At 51.1% G+C, this 19,654-nt stretch overlaps 1 protein-coding gene across 5 annotated transcripts in view; it reads right to left on the bottom strand.

Moving 5' to 3' along the window:
- Positions 1-19,654, bottom strand: part of ddr1 (discoidin domain receptor tyrosine kinase 1) — a 42,255-nt gene continuing 22,601 nt past the window's right edge. For 3 of the 5 annotated variants that reach the window (XM_066687182.1, XM_066687183.1, XM_066687181.1), the window contains exons 2-19: positions 13,071-13,196; positions 12,455-12,557; positions 11,837-12,065; positions 11,345-11,492; positions 11,119-11,221; positions 10,455-10,641; positions 9,957-10,206; positions 9,702-9,830; positions 9,507-9,560; positions 8,588-8,754; positions 8,198-8,426; positions 6,810-6,899; positions 5,003-5,274; positions 4,669-4,796; positions 4,139-4,336; positions 3,669-3,903; positions 3,339-3,488; positions 1-3,150 (exon numbers count right to left, since the gene is read on the bottom strand). In XM_066687182.1, the coding sequence (XP_066543279.1) occupies positions 3,010-3,150; positions 3,339-3,488; positions 3,669-3,903; positions 4,139-4,336; positions 4,669-4,796; positions 5,003-5,274; positions 6,810-6,899; positions 8,198-8,426; positions 8,588-8,754; positions 9,507-9,560; positions 9,702-9,830; positions 9,957-10,206; positions 10,455-10,641; positions 11,119-11,221; positions 11,345-11,492; positions 11,837-12,065; positions 12,455-12,557; positions 13,071-13,146 (2,889 nt within the window). In that variant the 5' untranslated portion in view covers positions 13,147-13,196 and the 3' untranslated portion in view covers positions 1-3,009. The remainder of the gene's footprint in view (positions 3,151-3,338; positions 3,489-3,668; positions 3,904-4,138; positions 4,337-4,668; positions 4,797-5,002; positions 5,275-6,809; positions 6,900-8,197; positions 8,427-8,587; positions 8,755-9,506; positions 9,561-9,701; positions 9,831-9,956; positions 10,207-10,454; positions 10,642-11,118; positions 11,222-11,344; positions 11,493-11,836; positions 12,066-12,454; positions 12,558-13,070; positions 13,197-19,654) is intronic. The other 2 variants (XM_066687185.1, XM_066687186.1) reach the window with 2 other exon arrangements.

Below are 19,654 nucleotides of genomic sequence, written 5' to 3' on the forward strand. Positions count from 1 at the left end.
TATTCGAAAATGTTACTTTATTAAAATATCTACAAAAAAAACGAAACAAGATAAACAACATGAGAACAAAGGAACTCCAGCTTCTGACAGATCAGGACAAAGAAGAGGGGAACAAGGGAGGAGACACAAGTAATGAAATCCCAGAAAAAAAAGACGGGAAACGAAACAAAAAGCGACAATTCCATATATTAGTGTAAAAATCTGTCCCTTGCAATATGTACACATCATTAGTTCAGGAAAATAAAAAACAAAAACGACGTTTAAGCAGGAGCACGTACAGTGTATCAAAAGAGACCAGACGAACAGCAGTACAGACGACAACACATCGCCCCTGTAGACCACTCTCTCATCTTGGCACTAATATTTACTCTCGTTTGATAGAAAAAACAAATACAACACATCGAGTTCTTTTGTGTGTGTGTGCGTGTGCGTGTGCTGCACCACTAAGCTATCAATCTGTACACAAGAAATCCTAGCTTACACCCAGCAGAAATCTCCAGTCTTCAATAAAAGGCAGAGAAAAAGCACACTTGTACTGTATTGGTTCCAGTCACAAACAGACATGACATTCAAAGTACAAACCCTGCAACCCAACGACTGCACAGACTTGAGCTCCCAAACGCGAAGCTTATAAACCCTGCCACACAACCACTCTGCGCTCCGGTTTCAGCTAATACAGTCACTACAGCCAAAAACCCATCAATCCATCAATAAGAACATAGCAGTAGATATACTGGGGTTTGACTGGCAAGATTTGCAAAGGAAAGCTTGTTTAATTAGTCTGTCTTTGGACAGCTGATGAAATTGAGTGTGGACCCGCAACGCAACGTAACAACAACCGCTACACAAGTCCGGCTGCACACGGGGGCGTCCGTTTCAAGATTAACTAAACGTGTAAATGTCCGGACCCAGACTGATAGTTTTCTGAGCAACAGCGATTGATTAATAAGAGATGTAGACCGAATGATCGTGATAGCTCTTTTCACTTTTTTCTATTCTTTAAACTCGTAGCCATCAACGCTCTCCCACACACTTCCTGCTCCTTATCTCCCACCGTGAGATCGAGGGCACTGGCTGGTCTCAGCAGCGTAGTTTAAACCGCTCTGAATAATGCAGCCGATTTCCCCAGCATGGGGTGTGATCCATCCTTCGCACATAGAGCGAAAAGATCAACAACGATGAAAACAAACGAACAAACAACACATTGCGTTAAAAAAAGGCTTAGCTTATTAATGATTGTTATTTTTCTTTTCTGATCAGCAGTAAGTAGTAAGTGAAGTCACGGATGGATCAGCGAGCTGTATCCCAGATGAGAAGGGGTGTGGATACTGATGTGGACCGAGCCACGTTGTGTGTGTGTGTGTGTGTGTGAGTGAGTGTGTGTACAGTCCAGTGGATTGCGACTCGCTATGCAGAGTCGAATGGGGCTCTAGAACTCTAGTTCCACCTCTCTGTGACACTGCCAGGGCCGGGCCACCACTGAGGCACTGTGACTGATCACAATCGGCACTTCTGCTTTCTCAATTCCTGTTATTCGATGGCCGGCACATCGCACTAAGCTGCGGTTAAGACCGGCTGCTTCCTACTGGCGACACGATCTTGTGACAGTCAATGCCACCACCCGACACCCGGTCACTTCCAACGAAGCGCCTCTGCTTGGGCCCACACCACTACGGATAACCCATTGCACAAGATGTATGGATTCTCTAGAAGGCGGCTTCCATAGACGGGCTTTATTTAGACATTTCTCAGAGCTCCTTCCAATGACATAATTTCTCTCCAGCAGTCAAGCTCAGTTTTGATTTGAAGCTGTAGAGTACGCAGTATCAGCATCATTAGCAAACGATTCAGATTCACAGGAATCAGAGGGGGCTGTTACAAACCCACTTATTTCTCCATCGTTAACAGGCCCGAAACATGTCTCTCAATAGACTATCTGATACAGAACGGCAGTATTGCTCTTTCCTGGCTGTTAAACATGTTGTTTGTAGGGGCCTTGTTTTATTTATAGCTTGAAACGTCTCCTGGCCTCTAACGGTGGTTCACCGCTCGTTCGGTTGACAGTGTGTTTACTCTTGCTGTGTTCCCGGGAAGATTTTTGCTTAAAGGAAAGTAAACAAATGCCTGACTGACTTGACCGATTCTCTGTGCTCTGAATAGATTGGCCTTTTCCTGCTCGGTGCCCTAGAAATGGCAAGCCTGGTTATCTCAATCTGGGCTGATGAAACGGAAAAAGAAAAAAAATCCCCAAAAGGTCAAAGCAAAATCCCTTCACCAGCAGCCCACGGCGCGCCCCTCTGCCCAGCCCTCTACCAGCACAGCGTTAAAGTGACTCCTGGGGAGGGATTCTGAGGAGGGGGTCAACTTAAAAAAACAAACAAAAGAATCTAAACCGAGCCAGCGGTCACTGGACCCCCCCGACCCCCCCTCCCCAACAACAACAAAAAATAATAATGAAAATGAAAATATAAAAGAACCCCCCCCTCGATACACATTTTGTCCTTCGATAACCCTCCCACCCCCCCGACACGTTCACCAAGTCTGTTCCCAGTCACAGCTTGGGGGCATATCTGATAATGGCAGAGAAACCAAATTCCTCCCTCCCTCCCTCTCTCTCTCGCCACTTAAGTGTCTTTGCTCCTCACCTCATTTGCCTTTGTGAAAACAATCACTTAGGTTTACATATAGTTGTTTTTTGGTGGCACGAAACTGGTTCTGTTTGATCTGACACATTAGATGCATCTGCTCATCGGTGCGTGATACTACACTACACTATTTAAACGGCGTTAAACAGCACTGAGACTCCTCCCACAAGACACCAGGCCTCTCGACGAACAGCCTGTCCGTCTGAGCCCGGGGTATCGGGAGCAAGAGAGCGAGGGAGACGGGTTTGGGAGATCGTGTGGCAGTTCAGTGTGTGTGTTTCAGTGAAAATGTGGGTGGGGGGGGGGGGGGAGCGGTCATCTAATTACACTGGCAGTTTACCCCACCCCACCACCCCCGCTCTCTCTACACCATGTTCATGGCGTCCTCCAGCAGGAAGCGGTGGATGTTGGGGAAGGAGGGCCGCTCCTTGAAGTCTCGCCCCCAGCAGCTCAGCATCAGCTCGTACAGACCCTGGGGGCACACGTCGGGCCGGGACAGGTACACCTGAGAGGGAGGGGGAGAGAGAGAGAGAGAGAGAGAGAGAGAGAGAGAGAGAGAGAGAGGTCAATACAACCACTACATACGCCTGTACATCCAGACCAAATCATATTTGATTTGAAACGGATGTCTCTTAGATCAACGACCACTCCTGTGCGGGGCGGCTTCCCTTCAGGCAGCGCGGTGCCCTGTACCTGCTTGCTCTGGTCTCTGAAGAACTCCCCGGCGTTCTCGATGACCAGCTCGTCCGTCAGCGTGGCGTAGGGCTGCTCCTTGCACAGCATCAGCATCTCCCACAGCGTCACCCCGAACGCCCACACGTCACTGGCAGTGGTGAACTTCCCCTGCAGGCCAGAGACGCACGGATCGGTAAGACACACAGACGCACGGCGGTACACACTGCGCGATTTTTTCTGCTTGCCCAGACTGGAGCGGTGCTGTGTGGACTATAGGGCCCAGATAATAATACAAATAATAATCATTATCATAATGAAGAGGAGGATGAGGAGGTGGAGGCTCTGTACCATGAGGATGCATTCCCAGGCCATCCAGCGGATGGGCAGCACGGCGCGGCCCTGGATGCGGTAGTAGTCCCCAGCGTACAGGTTGCGGCTCATGCCGAAGTCGGCGATCTTGATGTTGCCCCCCTCGCCCACCAGGCAGTTGCGCGTGGCCAGGTCCCGGTGCACGAAGTTCAGGGAGGCCAGGAAGGACATCCCCGAGGAGATCTGGGAGGCCATGGAGATCAGGGTGGCATAGCTACAGGGGGGGGGAGAAAAGGGCTGTTTTTTCTCTCAAGGTTTTCACCAAATTTGAATCCTGTATTGGTGAGATTGTTTAGCGAGAGACAGAGAGAGAGAGGGACAGAGAGAGAGAGAGAGAGAGAGAGAGAGAGGAGGAACAGAGAGGGACAGAGAGAGAGGGACAGAGAGAGAGAGAGAGAGAGAGAGAGAGAGAGAGAGAGAGAGAGAGAGAGAGAGGGAGAGCTCCGGACCTGATGGTGGGCAGGCTGTGGGCCGGGCTGGCCTTGTCCTCCAGCATTCGGTGGCACAGGAACTGGTTGAGGTCTCCGCTCTCCATGTACTCGGTGACCATGCACAATGGGTCATCCCGCACGCACACCCCCAGCAGGCGGATGATGTTGGGGTCCTTGAGCCGAGACAGAATCTTCACCTCCTTCAGAAAGTCATTCCTGTGCGAGAGAGAGAGAGAAAGAGAGACAGTTACCGTTACAGCACTGAGTTCCGAGTCTCTGCTGAATGTCCACAGGAATCCTACACTCAGTATTTACAATAGGCTGGAGGTTCTGTGAGAGGAACTCTCCGGGCTGGCGGGAGGCCTCCCCTTGCAGTGCAACTACAATACACGATCTTCACACAGAGACTGACAAGTCCCCGGGTATTCTGGATATATGAAGAACAGCAAAGCGGCCGAGTTACAGAAACAGAACCGCAGACACGGGCCGGGTACTGGCGCAGAACCCAGCGCTGCTGTGCAAGTGCGGTCGGGCGGGCGGGCGCTTGCCTGGCGTTCTTGGTGGCGTCGGAGCGCAGGATCTTGACGGCAACCAGCAGGGGGCGACCCTTGCGGATGTTGAAGGGGAACTCCAGGCTAAGCAGCTCCTGGGGGTTGTCGATCTCACACAGGTGAACCTGGACACACACACACACGTTAGTATCTACATGTATACAGCGGCTGGCCTATCGTCAGGTTGCACAGAACAACTGTGAGGTTTTCCCTCAAGCTTGACTTGCCTTTTATAAGCCTTTACTTCAGTCATGCAAAACTCAGGCCCCGAAATGTAACTAGATACCTCTACTGTGGTGTCCTCTAGCGTACCGCACTGCCCTGCACTCACCTCCCCAAACTGGCCCTCTCCCAGCTTCTCCTTGAAGATCAGGCAGTGTCGGGGCAGCTCCCCGGGTCCCCCCTCCTTGGCGGCCAGCGCGTCGGCGGTGAGGGCAGGGACGGCGTAGGTGTTGTTGCCGCTGACGCCCTGCAGGCTCACGATGTCGGCCTCCGCGTAGTGGGGCACACTGGGTGGGGGAGGGGCCCCAGGATACGGGGGTGGGGCTTCCTGCAGGGGTGGGGCCTTCCCCAGACCCGCTTCGCTGTAGCCATGACCACATGCTACCATGGCGAGAAGGAGCGGGAGCGAGAGAGAGAGAGAGAGGGGGGTAAGAAAGTGATTTTGTTAATGGATTTTCCAGATTCGGATCAGTTCCAGAACCTTTTACCCTCTGGTCTGTTGAGACAGAGGGAGGAGTCAGACGGTCCAGATGTTTAACCCTGTGAGGTCTGCTCTTTCGATTGACTGAATCTGCTACCTAGAGAGAGACCAGCAGCATGACTTCGTTACCACAGAGGCAGAGAGAGAGAGAGAGAAAGATAATTATTTTGTTTAAGATTGTCCAGTGCTCTCTGAAGGATTTAATCTGCAAATCTAAAAGTGCTAGAATGCCCTGAGGAACAGGGGGAGGGAGAGAGAAAGACAGATGAATCTACCACCTAATATTGTCTAGACTCTAGAGAGATGGACGAGAGCGAGAGAGAGAGAGAGAGAGACTTTAACTATAGTTATAAAAAATCTAAATGTAAAATAACTGAGCAAGAGGATTAAAATACAGTAATCAGGTAATAATTCTGTTGACTAGTTTACTATAAACCAGTTGATACACTCTGACCATAAGATACTCAGCACCGATAAACCCGATTATAAAGCCACACTCTCTGCTTCACAGTACGGGGTTGGTGCCAGCGTCCTTTCCCAACCCTCAATTGTTTATCGACAAGAACCCGAGCCTGCCAGATTATAGGAACCACTGCCTATTTCCAGCTGAGATAGAAGTGTATGAATCGTTTATCGCCCAGAGAGTATCGGTATCAAAATGCCGTGTCAATGCAGATGTAAGGGAGGTGGCCAACATGTTTGGTAAGCTGTCCGAACACCGTGCTGGTGGACTCCTCTATACCATCCCGCCATCTTCGGGCTTTGTGCTTGAGCATCCCGTGAGACACAAAGCAGGCACAGGAAGAAGAATGTTTACAAAGCCCTTATTTTAATTATTTTTTTAACTAGTGCTCAACAGAACACATGCAAACGGTTTCTGTATCCACCCTGATGAACAGACTGAGCTGGATGTCCGAGTGTGCTCAACACCTGGACAGCAACACACCTAAAAGGCAATCGTAAATCCAAGGATTGGGGATACAACTATTAAATACATAAACCAATAAATAAATGGCAAAACTGCTCCACCGACAGGCTCAGAGTTAGAGTTTTATTGCACTGAGAACCTGAAGACATCCATGGGACCACCACTGGGAAAGACATCAGCTATACTCTGTGCGCCCTCTAGTGGCGGCTACACACCACATTCCTTCATGGGTCTGGTGTGAGACGGTGCTTCAGTTTGGGCTTCTGGAGACGGCTGAGTACGACTCCTGAGATCGGTGACATAAACTGGAATGACCGACCGTGGTCTGAGGCCTCAGGCAGGTCAAATCACACTGTATGCCAGAGATGAGCCTCTACATTCTGGTCCAGTCTGACCCAGTGTGTGTATTTGACTGAGAGATAGAAATACAGTGTGTGTGTGTGTGTATGTGTGTGAGAGAGAGAGAGAGAGAGAGAGAGACACAGCATACAGCATGTCCAGTCTTACCCTGTGTGTTGAGAGGCTTGCCCTGGTCTCCAGGCTTAGGGCAGTGGGCCGAGAGCATGAGATGGTAGGCTGGGTTGCTTAGTGGGAGGGCTGTGGGACAGCAGAGCACACAGACACAGACACAGTGAGAACACACGGGCACAGACAGACACAGTGAGAACACACGGGCACACGGACACACAGGCACAGTGAGAACACATAGGAATACGGACACACACGCACACACACAGGGAGAACACACATGTAAACACACATTCCCAGAGATCGTAATGGAAATCAGGTAGACAGTATACCAGAGGGAGACTGAAGGGAGTCATGGCATGCTAGCAAAGGCACAGGGCAAGGGTAGGAGACAGAGGCAACCCAGCAGACATGTCTGGACTAGAGCCCTTACATTCGAGCCTCTACTATAGGGCTGACCATTGTAAATCTCCTTCAATACAGGCCTGTGCCAAATGAAGTCATAATTATTAAAAATGGTCCAGTCAATTCTGCTTCTCTCTTCAGACATGCTGGCTCTCGTTTAATAGAGAAATGTGAGTGACAGACAGCAGGGACACACACAGTGGGGGGCGGAGGGGGTTACTGCTGCAGGACACACACACAGACAATGGGACATCCACAGCCCTGATCCCACAACACTAAACCACTTGCCGTAGGATATAGCCTGTACACCACTTTTTTACTGCCACGGGCAAAAGGAACAGCCGGACAGTGTTTCTTAAAAATGAATCAATGACAATGCTGTGCTGTGCTGTGAAAAGAAAGCAAGAGCTCAGCATGCAGGGAGAGAAAGAGGGGTGAAGGTGGCAGTGTGGCGAGAGATGGTGAATAAGCAACAGATGTCGGGAGAATGAAGGAAATCCAAAGTGGACATTGTACGGATTCTTTGAATGCATCCTGAAAGGGGAAATAGCATCGCGTCACGTCACCGGTGAGAGGATCTCGTCTCCAGAACTCTATATGTCCCACAATTCCCCACACAACCGAAGAGGGAGGAAATCCCCGAACACTGTCTGTGCGTCAGCTTTTGTGAACCCTCAATTCAGTAACAAACTGTTACATTGGTGGCAGCAGTGGGATAACATGGTAGACCTGAAGAAATCTGCAAAGCGGCACCGAGAAGATGACGCATAACAGGGTTTCCCACAGGGCTATTCAGGCCACGCCCCACTCGACAATCCAGGATGGTGTGCAGACAATTTCCCCCCCCCTCTCTCTCTCTCTCTCTCTCTCTCTCTCTCTCTCTCTCTCTCTCTCTCTCTCTCTCCTCTCTCCTCTCTCCTCTCTCTCTCTCTCTCTCTCTCTCTCTCTCTCTCTCTCTCTCTCTCTCTCTAACCCTCCCTCCCCCTCCCCATATAGCTCTTCTAACACACACTCTCGCTCACCAGAGCCATCAGCATCGTCCCTGGGCCTCAGCAGGGCGCTGGGCTCCTGGTACTCGCCCTGGCAGTGCCCATCCCTGTCCCCCTCACCGCCCGAGCAGGACTGGATGCGCTGGTAGCGGCTGGCGTAGCGGGAGGAGGTCAGGGGGTTGTGGGTGTTGTTGATGACCACTGTGTCGCTGGGCACTGAGAGATGCACGCGCAGATCGTCGTCAGAAATGCGTCCCTGGGCCTACGAGAATAAGGGCTATCGTTATTGCCTACTTTAAAGTAATTGGGAGCAATCGGTCAGCTGTCTCGTTTTCTAGTTTCTGACTGAACGAAACTGGGTATGGCACTCGAGTCTGAGAGTGTGCTTCCCTGAGATTGTCTTATCCCCTCTGCCCCTCTTACCTTCCCCAGCAGTTTCTTCCAGTACTGCCGCCACAGTATGATGGCGATCACGACCAGCAGCAGCAGGATGATGGCCACCAGGCAGCCAACCAGGATGGAGGTGTTGCTGCTGTCATCCTTAGCCACGGGAAGTCCTGCCTTGGGGGTCAGCATGGCCCATTCTGCTCCTAAACAGGCACACAGATGTCAGCCAAGTCTCTGGCTACCCCTGGGTAACCCCCATAATGACAGGAGGAGAGGAGTTTATAACACCTGGACTGAGTGTTCAAATCCCTTGCGAAAACTGAAGTCTTTGGATAATTACTATAGACAGAAAAAGTCTAGCATGGATAAATATCAGCCAAGACTTCTGCCCAATTAACGCAGATGCCTGATTGCACTCGGGAAAGACACAATCAAGCAACTAATGTGACCAGAAGCCGGAAGAGGCAGTGCCCTGCTGTAAAGCACCACCAGGGGGCGCTCCAGCTACACAGATAGGGCTGCTGAAGAGAGTTAGCTGGCCTACTCTAAGGTGCGTTATGAACAGGCTTCTTCCCCGACTCCCCTGAGCTGCCCTTTGTGTAACAGACACACAACATGCATTCCTGTTAGTTCCTCTACCGGGTCCGGGTTAGTAACGCCATTCCAGATCGACCCCTCTGCTCGAATGCTGGACCTTTTCACCCTCCTGGTTAGCCGGCTTGGGTTCGAATGCATGGGCCTGGGGGTTCCCAATTTGGCTACGTTCCCAAGCGGGGGCTGAAAAGCGTTTGCCAATGCATCCTATAGAACCCAAGTCCGGCGGTCAGGTCCCACTGTTAGGCTGCTCATGCTGGGGTTTAGTTCGGAAGGCTTTTTAGACCACAGGAAGGCATGCGATTCGGAGGGGGCGGGGGGCGGGGGGCGTGTGGGGTCGGACCAGACTCCCACTTCTCACCTGACTCTGTGTCGTTGGCGGTGCCGTTGGAGGTTGGGTAGAAAGTACTGGGGTCTGGGGAGGGAAGGGGCGGGGATTCGGGGAGAGACAGTGATCAGAACATCCACAGGACTTGACCCGTCACACACTGGGGCCAAACTGCGACCGTGTCAACACTGCTACGGGTCAGAGATCTCTCTCGTCCCCTCGGCTCACCTTGCAGTACAGTGGTGTTGGGCACAGTGCCCTCTGGAGTTGTAGCGGTGGGAGTGAATACAGGGGTGGAGGGGGCGATGGAGGTGCTGGGGATGGGCTCCTCGGGCAGCGGGGGCTCCTCAGTCTCCTCTGGGGGAGAGACAGGCAGAGAGACAGACCGAGTAAAGATCAATGAGATTTTAACCTTGTCCTCCTTCCTCCCCCCAATCTCCCCTACTCTTCCCTCTCTCCCTCCCTCCTTCCCCAACCCCGTACCAGAGGAGAAGGAGATCTCGCTGATGAGCAGCCAGGTGTCGGCGAAGGTGAACTGGCAGCGGATGATGGCGGCGGGGCGCCCCCCCAGGGGCACGGTGACGGGCCTGGCGCTGGGGTCGCGCAGGTCGCCCAGGGGCACCGCCAGGCTCAGGGGTCCCTCCGCCCACGGCTGCAGCAGCCCCGGCTTAAACAGGCACTCCACCCGACTGAACACCCGCACGCCCTGGGCATAGCGGTGATTACAGTGCACCTGAGAGGAGGAGGGAGGGAGCGAGCGAGAGAGAGAGAGAGAGAGAGAGGGAAGGAGGGAGAAATAAAAGAGTGGGATGGTTAAGACTACATTATAGCGGTAATTACAGTGTAATTATGGGGGAGAGGAGAGAGAAAGAGAGGGATGGAGATTGTAGCAGCCGTATAACGTCTGTCTGTGTGTGTGTGTGTGTGTGTGTGTCCCTGTGTCTCTGTCTGCCCGTGTCTCTGTCTGTCCATGTGTCAGACCTGCATGCTGTGGAAGATCCTGGTCCTCTGGAAGTGGAATTCGATCTCCACATAGCTCTTCTCGCTGGCCTCCCGCTTCCAGCCCAGGTAGTCGTACCCGGGCGACACCCTGAGCTCCTGGCTCTCCATGAAGTCATCCTTCCCCAGGACGCCGTCGCACAGCTGCCCCAAGCCGCCGTACTGCATCCTGGGAGAGAGGGGGAGCGGGGACAGAGAGGGTGAGATCACACTGGCTCCACATCAAGTGTGAGCTCATCTTCCCTCCCTGCCAACCCAGTCAAACCCCCCTCAAAGTTTAGGAACTGAAATGGGCAATAACAGGCTGATAATGGATCCAAATTTCACTTTTTATATATAAATAACATCTGAATAAATAGTAATCTTTTAATGTGGCCATTTTTGTGGGTGGGAGGGGTGTTAATGCTTGGCACCAACTGCAGCAACTGCAGTTTAAGAGAGTGCCGTGTGTGATAAAATCTGCTTGATCGAGCTGGTTAAAATACCTATCCTGCCATGGCTTTAACACGCTATCCTCCACACATCTGGAAGGATCTACCTCTTGGCACGGTGTTCGCTTCCCGGGCCCCTGAAGTCACAGCCCCTTTATATACCTCCTGACTCGAATTAGCATCAATGCTGCTCATGAAACAACGCAAGAACTGACCCCATTTCCGTCTTGCCATCGTAGGTGGAGTCGTTGAAGTAGATCGGAGCCCCGGAGAAGCGCATCACGTTCCCCACGGGTGCGGTGTAGGCGACCAGGCCATCTGAGAGAGAGAGATGCACATTTCAGCAGGAGAAATGTAAGCGATGCATCAGCTGATACCACTGACCAAACCCTGGCCTGAATCACGTTGCTCAGAGCCAGGTCTCGAACCAGGCCGGCTCACCGTTCCAGAGGCAGCCATACAGCTCAACCCGCAGGCACACGCTCATGACCCGGTCGGCCATGGGGTAGAAGCGGACCAGCCGGGCGATGATTGGTGGGCCCAGGTCCTTCAGAACCACGTCGTAGGTGTTCTGGTTCCCCGACACCACCTGCAGGGGAGCCAGAGAGAGAGGAGCCTGTCAGCAGGGGCAGCATCAGAGTCACGAGGGCCACAGAGGACAGCGCGGCAATAATGCCACAAAAAATATTGGAGTGTAGTACAGAGCAGTGCAGTATACTACAGTAAAGAACAAAACTCTCTTGTTTCGTGAAAACCAGAATACAGCTCACATAAGGGTTCAGGTCATCCAGAAAACAAAGAGAAGCACAGTGTGTTTTTAGTATTTTGTTTAGGCCCACTATTTCAACAGAGAATGAGAACTAGCGCTCTTTTGGCACTGAATTTGTGTGTGAGAAAGAGAGAGAGAGAGAGAGAACCACGGGGAAACCTGACCTCCTGACCCCAGCGGTCCTTCCAGGTCAGCCAGTTGCGGCCGTCGCGGCTGTAGCGCAGGCGGTAGGAGCGGGCAAACTCCTTGCCGTGGCCGCCGGCGTGTCGCCCCTGCGTGCCCACCAGCGTGACGAAGTGCAGCCGCCGCAGGTCCACCTGCAGAAACTCGGCGCTGTGCGGGAATACTGTACTCGCCGGGCACCACGCCCCGTCGCCCTCCCCCGAGGACAGCCTGGGGACCGAGAGAGAGAGAGGGGGTCAGAGTCGGGGAACATCGTGGTTCACCCGAGAGAGGGAGAAGGAGACGTATTGGCTGGACACTGCAGTGCAATGCCATAAAAAGGGGGGAGAGAGAGAGAACCTGAGGGAGGATAGGAGAATAGGTTAACACAGACGGGGCGAAAACATTAACACCGCACTGTGGGGTTTACACCCGGCCGTGCTGACAGCTGACACTGCGGTGACACAGGTTAGAGCAGAGACAGGCTGACTCCCTGGACAACACAGTTAATTAACACTCCCCCGAGAAACAGAGAGAGACTGAAACACTGCAGAGTGCACTGCAGAGGGATAGACGGAAATCCAGAAGATCAGGATGTTGAGAGAGAGGGAGAGACTGACCTGCCGTGTTTGGCCTCGGTGGACTCGGACCAGGCGCTGGATGCCGAGATGTCACGGTCAGGAATGGTACCGTCCTGCATTCCCAGAGCATAACGGCACATAGCTGAGAGAGAGGGAGAGGGGGAGAGAGGGAAGAGAAGAGAGAAGGAGGGAGAGAAACTGAGATTACTACACTGTTCAGCCTGTGAAAATAATACTAATTCATTGTGACTGTGCCAAGGAAAAGTCCCCACAAAGTGGAAGAAGGTCTGGGCCAAATCAAAACTGCAGCCCTCCCCACGAACCGCAAATTACAAACTCGAGCCCGATCGCATTTTCACTCGTTAGGAGTAGCAAGAGGCTTCTGCCAATCAGCTAAACCATGTAATGCAGCACACAATTCGTGGGAAGGTCAAGGTTTGTTTTGGTCTCTGCCAAGGTACTGCCATTTGTCTGAACATCAATATTAGTAAACAAGCTTCTAACAAGTCCCTCCGGTTACTGGATAACTTTTATAGTCGTCTCTGTCCCACAGAAGGGCCTGTAAAAGGGGCAGGGACGTCTCAGATCAGCTCAAGCCGCCCTTTCGGAGGAGAAGCCGGGACCCGACAGTCATGTGACCGGGCAGCGCTCTCACCCGGGTTGAACTGCCAGTCGGGCTCCACCGCGGTCGTCACGGCGACCAGTACAGAGATGGCCAGCAGGGTTGCCATGGCAGCAGTTGGTTACCTCCTGAGGCCCGGCCAGGCGGCACTCACCATATCTGTTTTTGGGAGAGAGAGAGAGAGAGAGAGAACCAGGGGGTTAAAGGCCATAGGTGGGAAAGTGGAGGTTTAAATCAAACAGCAAGTCAGGCGAAGACAACAAAAATCTCTCACGCGAAAGGTCGATTGAGTAATATTCCTTGGAAGAATAATTAACAGAGCCGTCTACTTCCTTATTAGTTTTAAGATGATGTCACGTTTGTTTGCCTTATTGCATTCTGGAGCTCCGCTGTTAATGATTAATACAAACATATAAATATTGGTGGTGAGAATTGGCCAAGACAAGGACTGGCTGGACTCTATTTGTGTTGTTATTGCCAAAAAGGAGATTGTGCTTTTTGTGTAGATCATTCTGTTAAAGCAATGCTATTCAGTAGTCCAGCAACGTTCTTGAGTTATTGAGCTGATGTTTTTCATCCTCTGTGACATCCAAATGATAACATCTAACACCACAGCGAGGGTGACATCACGGGCAATACAAAAACCAACAAGAGTCAATCCACGCTTATAGCGAGTCACATCTGGGCAGAACAGCGGATGGGAGATGGATTCTAAACCGAAGAGACGGAACACTATAATAAACCCTAGACCGGAGCCATGCCGACTCCCAGACAAGAGCAGGGTTTGAGTGGGGGGGGTGTGGCTCAGCCGGGGGGGAGGGCTGGGAGCAGCTGCAGCAGTGGGGCGTAGCTTGGGCACCCCGCACTGTAACTGTGCCACCGCAGTGAGGAGACCGGGCAGCTGGACTCCCACTCGTAAAGAAGAAGGAAAAAAACACAAGAAAGAAAACAAGGAAGCGCTAGCAGACATCGCTGGGAATGATTAACGATCAGTAACTCCCGACACATACAGTTGTGGTTCAAAGCCTTGCCCACCCCCCACCGCTGTCAAGAATCTGCTTTGGGGCGACTCTTTCACTCTCTCTCTCTCGCTCTCTGAGGTCCCAGTGACATATCTTCCTGTGCTTTCTGATCAACATTGATTCAGCCCTGGGGTAAAATAAACTGTCATTGATCCTGGGCGATTGAACTTGAGTTAAGACCGAGGTCAGGGCAGAGACAGAGACAGGGTGTAGACTTTTGACTGCCACTGCATTCATTTCTATGTCCCTGTGTTAAATCAATCAACTGGGATCCGGAGTCAGGGCTCTGTATTCAACTTTGATAAGACACCGGCGATTAAAACGTTGAGTTTCACACACTTTATTAAATAAAATAAAAATCGAAGACAGGGAAAACTTTCAACCGTAATGATGTCACTCCAACACCTCTAATTTTCTTTTCAGATTCTTCTTGAGTCCCCCTGGGCAAAGATGACCACAATCAATTCATCAAGCGTCGGCAAATCAATGAGCAACACAGGCAGTATAGTGTGAACAGAACTTCTTACAGGGCCGAAGCCAGGGGGCTCTGCTGCTGTAGGGGAGGGGCAGTGTCTTTGGGGGGGCACAGGGGAATGCGTGTCTGTTCAGCTCTGTAGTGCGGCAGAGCAGCAGCCAGGCCGGACAGCTGTCACACTCACCGAGACACATGCTTTTGCTTCCAACACACACACACACACACACACACAGAGAAGGACTGGGCAACTGTAGTGTGTTGAAACTGTCAGAGTGAAGGAAGGAGGGAGAGAGAGAGAGAGAGAGAGTATATACGTGTGTGTGTTTGAAAATTGTACATGGATTAGGAGCTCCTAGGATTCCATTTGATCGGACTGTGTGTGTGTGTCAGCTTTGCACTGCCCCCCCACCCTCGTTCTTCACTAGGAATTGCTATTTCTATTTGAAAAACACGGCCGGACTGAAACGCCATTATGCAGGGCTGAGTGGCTGAGCTGTTCGAGTGGTCGAGAGCAAGCCAGACTCAGACAGCCACTTAAGGTGCGGTTGCTAAAAGCTCCCTAGGGTGTGGAGCCTGTGTCTCACAATAAAAGATAGGCTTGTGTGTGAGAGAGAGAGAGGGGAGAGAAAGAGAGCGAGAGAGTGTCTCTGTGCTGTAAACACAGTCCTATGTGCCAGTGGATAGGGTTACACTGGCTGCCATTCAAAAGCTTACATGTATGGATATCTGCCTGCGTGAGTGTGAGTGTGTGTGTGTGCATGTGTGTCTATCTCTAAATGTGAGTGGATCTGTAACCATGGCCAAGAACGGACCCTGATCTGGTTGTCAGTCCCAAACCAATAAACCTGTGTAAACACAATTTCCCTCAGTAATGCGGAACTGTAATCCTGAAATGTAAAGAAGATGATAACATGTCAACTAATCAATATCGGGCGGGAGGATCGTGAGACAAATCCCAAAAAGACAGCTGCTGAGCTTGTGTATTGTCTTCATCATAGCATCTTCAGGTCCACTTCACTGGAACTGCTTAGTCAAACTGGAAACCTTGATCGCTGGGTCAAGACACATTTTCAGGACATTATTGGAGATGTAATCGAAATTTCTAGAGAGGGTTCGGACCCTAATGTGTGTGTGTGTGCGTGTGTGTGTGTTAGTGTGTGTGTGTGTGATGGAAACACTGAAGCCTTGCTACAAAGGCTGGCTATTGAGGTGGAGCTGCAGCCCTCCTCCCTGCCTGCTCTGTAATCCCTTGGTTTCTCTAGAGCCAGAAAGCAATGGAGATAAACCCTTACCGGGGAAAATACACAGGAGCGTCCAGGCAAGAAGGAACAGAGCTGGGATTTAAGCTCATTAAACCAAGGGAGACAGATTCCTTTGGGATCGCAGAAGACAGACAATCACACGGTGAGTCATATTGTCAGGTGCGAAGGGATGGGATTGCTCACTTTGTTCTCTTTGTTTCGCAGCCAGCAGGTGATCAGAGAAAAGAGAAGGTGAATAGGAGCTGAAGAGCAGTAACAGTCCAGTCCAGCCTCCTCAACAGCTCTCGGTTTCCCCAGAATAACAGCACGTCACGTCGCAGTTAGCCCGGACACACAGACACTCCTGCTCAGAGGTACAGACCAGTCAAGAGCTGTTTACACTTCAGACACATTATCAGTCACTGTGTAATTTTAGCTTTGGTGGAGACCAGGCATATTGTGAATCCTGGACAATGGGGACGGAGACAGAGGGCATTTTCAGCCTCAGCGCTGGGGACCAGTGAGTAACTGAACACAACAACACTCTGCAAGAGGGTTTCCTTGTGGTGCTCTAAAGTCAATTCAAATTCAAGCTCTATGATTGAGTTCAGAATTACTTTTGGGCTCCCATAGTGCCTGACTGACTGTCTCACAAACAGCCCCCCACACACACCCTGTCGGACTGCCTTGCGGTGGAGACTCACACCGAGTGGGCAGACGTCAGTGCGGAACACAGATTGATTTGTGCGCGCTGGTGTTTACCCAGCCCGGCTCGGGCACTACTTTCCAAGTGCAGATACAGAGCTGATAGCGCAGCCAGAGTGTTTACTGAACTAAATATAGCCGAGTGACAGCACAGAGCAACCCTTTTCTATTCACTGTAAACACTGGGCATGAGAGAGAGAGAGAGAGAGCGGTGCATTACTGGAACCAAGGTGATACTAAATCAAGGGCCCTTGTCAGCATTGTGGCCGCCAGCCAATCCGAGAGGGCCAAGAGGGACGCCAGCGGGCACTGAGTGACGGGGAAGAAACCGGAGCTGAAAAACGGGCACTTCTTACATTGCAGAGGACTGTGGTTTCTCCCCTAAAGACCAATTGACAAAGGTGCAGTACACATAACACATGATTTTTCTGCCACAATCATGTTAAGAATTCAGAAAAAACAAAAACAAAAATACCACCTGAACCACATCAACAACAAAACCGACATTTAGGCAACCTGACGCTTATGTTGTCCAATGACAGCATAGGGCAGGAGCAGCGTAGTGTCATCGTGGAGAGACGTACGTGTGGGAAGCCAGGACACAAACTATGGAAGCGCAACAGCACCACTACAGTAAACAGAGCGCTGGGGCCAACTGCCACGCTCTCGAGGCCGGGTGCAGCGCAGGGCTCTCAGGTAGGTGGGCAGGGGCCCCGACAGTCCGGTGCGGAGCCAGGCCCTATGCAGTTGAGCGAGAGGGGGCCGGCCACCGCAGGCTATTTCCGACAGCGCCGGGCCTGTGATCAGGGCAGGCGACGTCAGGCTCTTCCCCGAGGTCTGTCACCTCTGTGCTGGGATGGCAGGCAGCCCAAACACCCCTTCCCCGACTCAAATTAGGCCCCCCTCCCCTTAGTGTGGAGCTCCTCATTTTTTCACGCAGGGCTGGCTGTTGAGAGGGAGCCAGGACAAAACCAGAGGAGCGTTTTTAGACAACTACATCATCCACTCAACAGAGGGGGACATGGACTCTCCAGGAACACAGACTTCTCTCTCCTTTGCTTTTCCCCCAGGTGTCAGCTCTCGGTCAAGCCGTACTGTTTCAATAACAGATTTGTTTTAAAAGGACAATGAAGAATAAAAGAATAAAAGCACTTGAACTTGGCCAGAGAGCCTCTAGTCACGCAACCTTGTGTCCTGTGGAAAAACCCAGTGGGCAACTTACTCATCACAGGGAACGGGATTATTTCTAGGAATTGCAATGTAAAAAATAAAATAAAAAATGCTGATTCACTTCCTCAATCATGGTGTGTTGATGATTTTCTTTGGCTTTTTTTATTCTTGGTTTCCCCAGCTGGGTTTGAGGTGCTTTGTTAGCTTTGCTGATGGGCCAGAAGCTCGAAGGGGAAGGACGAGCTCAACACGACAGTGAACTCCTCAGAAAGAAAGCACTACTTACAGTTTACCCCCCACCACCCTCCCTCCTGCCCATGATCTCATGGCCTGTAACCTTATCCTTCTAGGTTATCAAGTGCAGTACGAGTTGAAAGGGGCTATTGTAAGAGGCCAGAGGCAAACTGCAGAGAATACGGCTCAATTCAGAGACAAGCACTTACCCAAACTCTGATCAAGGTTATCACGGCGATTCCTTCTTTCTGGACACCAGCTACGAGAATTGATAAGGACTGTTTGGCAAGGACACCTGCAGCGAGCAAATCAATCCTGAGCCCCCACCCCTTCTCTCTGTCTCTCTCAGGAACTGGGAACCGAGCCATAAGCCCAGGGGCAATAGCAACCACAGCTCACCTCCACTTTCTCACACTGGCACACCCACAGTCGTCATCGTAAAACAACCCCCATTTCCAAGCACATCGCATGAAGCCCTGGGGTTACCCAGGCCTTGTCATCTTCGCCTACGCACACTGGGTCTCACCCCCACTCCCGGAGTCACACCTGCAAGGTTTCTGACATTGGCTCCCTCTGGAGGGTGACCTCAAGAACTGATGCACTGGAGGGGAATTCTGGCTACTTCCTCTAGAAGAAAACTGCAGGGGCCGACAACGGTGGCCAAGACACTAGGTCAAGTCGTGTCCGAGTGAGAGAGAGGCTGCTTTCAGGGTCGGCTCAGTATAGGACAGCACAGGTTCAAACAAGACTGGGCAAACCATTACAGGAGAGGAGCACAGGGTCACGAGCCCCATGCAGGGCAGGTCTTCAGTTCAATGCATGTCCCTTTTTACCGAGCGTTTCACAGGAAAGTAGCAACAGGATCAAGTTGCAATTCCTGCACAATATATATTTGATTTTGAAACACCTAGGGAGTAGAAACAGCCTGCCCTGCTTAATACTGGAGTCCAGTGCACAGAGGATCTTTTAGACCAATCACACACACTAAGATACTGTTTTCACTCATTTAACTGTAACCAATCTGCAAAAAGGTAGCTTTTAAAGGAGGAACAAAAAAACAAATTGAATCAGCTGGGCAGTATAGCTCAGAATGTGCAAATATACTTTCCATAACTTGCCACTGAATCGGTGTTCGTGGCCCAGATAAGCAAAGACCTGTGGAAAGGTCACTTTTCACACTAGTAAATGCAAATAAATATGCCTCCCGTCAAAACCATACCTGTGATTAAATCCTGCAGTTTGAATTTGAATTGTATAAATCTGCTCCTTTCGTTAACAATGTTAATAGTTTATAATTCAAGTCCATTTGTGTTGCGCAGTGAACAAGTACAAGGGTGATTTCTCCCCCTTAACTCTAGTCTTGTTAATAAACAAAGCTCTGTTAAATTCCCAGTCTGCTGAGCTAGGGCTATAGTGAGCTCATTAGCGTGGTTTGCGGGCAGTGAATTGGAGACCATGGCCGAGTGGATGCCTGTGATTAATAATGCAACAGCCTTAATGCAGTAAGACTATGTGTGAATGGGTTAATGGTTCTAATGCATCTCCAATTGTAAGTTAAGTGACGCAATCCCCCCCAGGACAGCCCGATAATAATAATAATAATCTAAAAAAACACACGCAATGACTGAGGCAGCACATTGCAGTGACTCAGGAGCAGCGACTCCGGCTCACCGCCGCCAGGCGCTCACATTAACCCCGGGCCTGCAGGTCAACTCGTTTCCGGCTGACTGACTATCAGTCAAATAAACACACACACGTTGCTTACAGTTA

This window comes from Amia ocellicauda, chromosome 15 (genome assembly GCF_036373705.1).
Source record: "Amia ocellicauda isolate fAmiCal2 chromosome 15, fAmiCal2.hap1, whole genome shotgun sequence".
In the NCBI taxonomy this organism is placed as follows: Eukaryota; Metazoa; Chordata; class Actinopteri; order Amiiformes; family Amiidae; genus Amia; species Amia ocellicauda.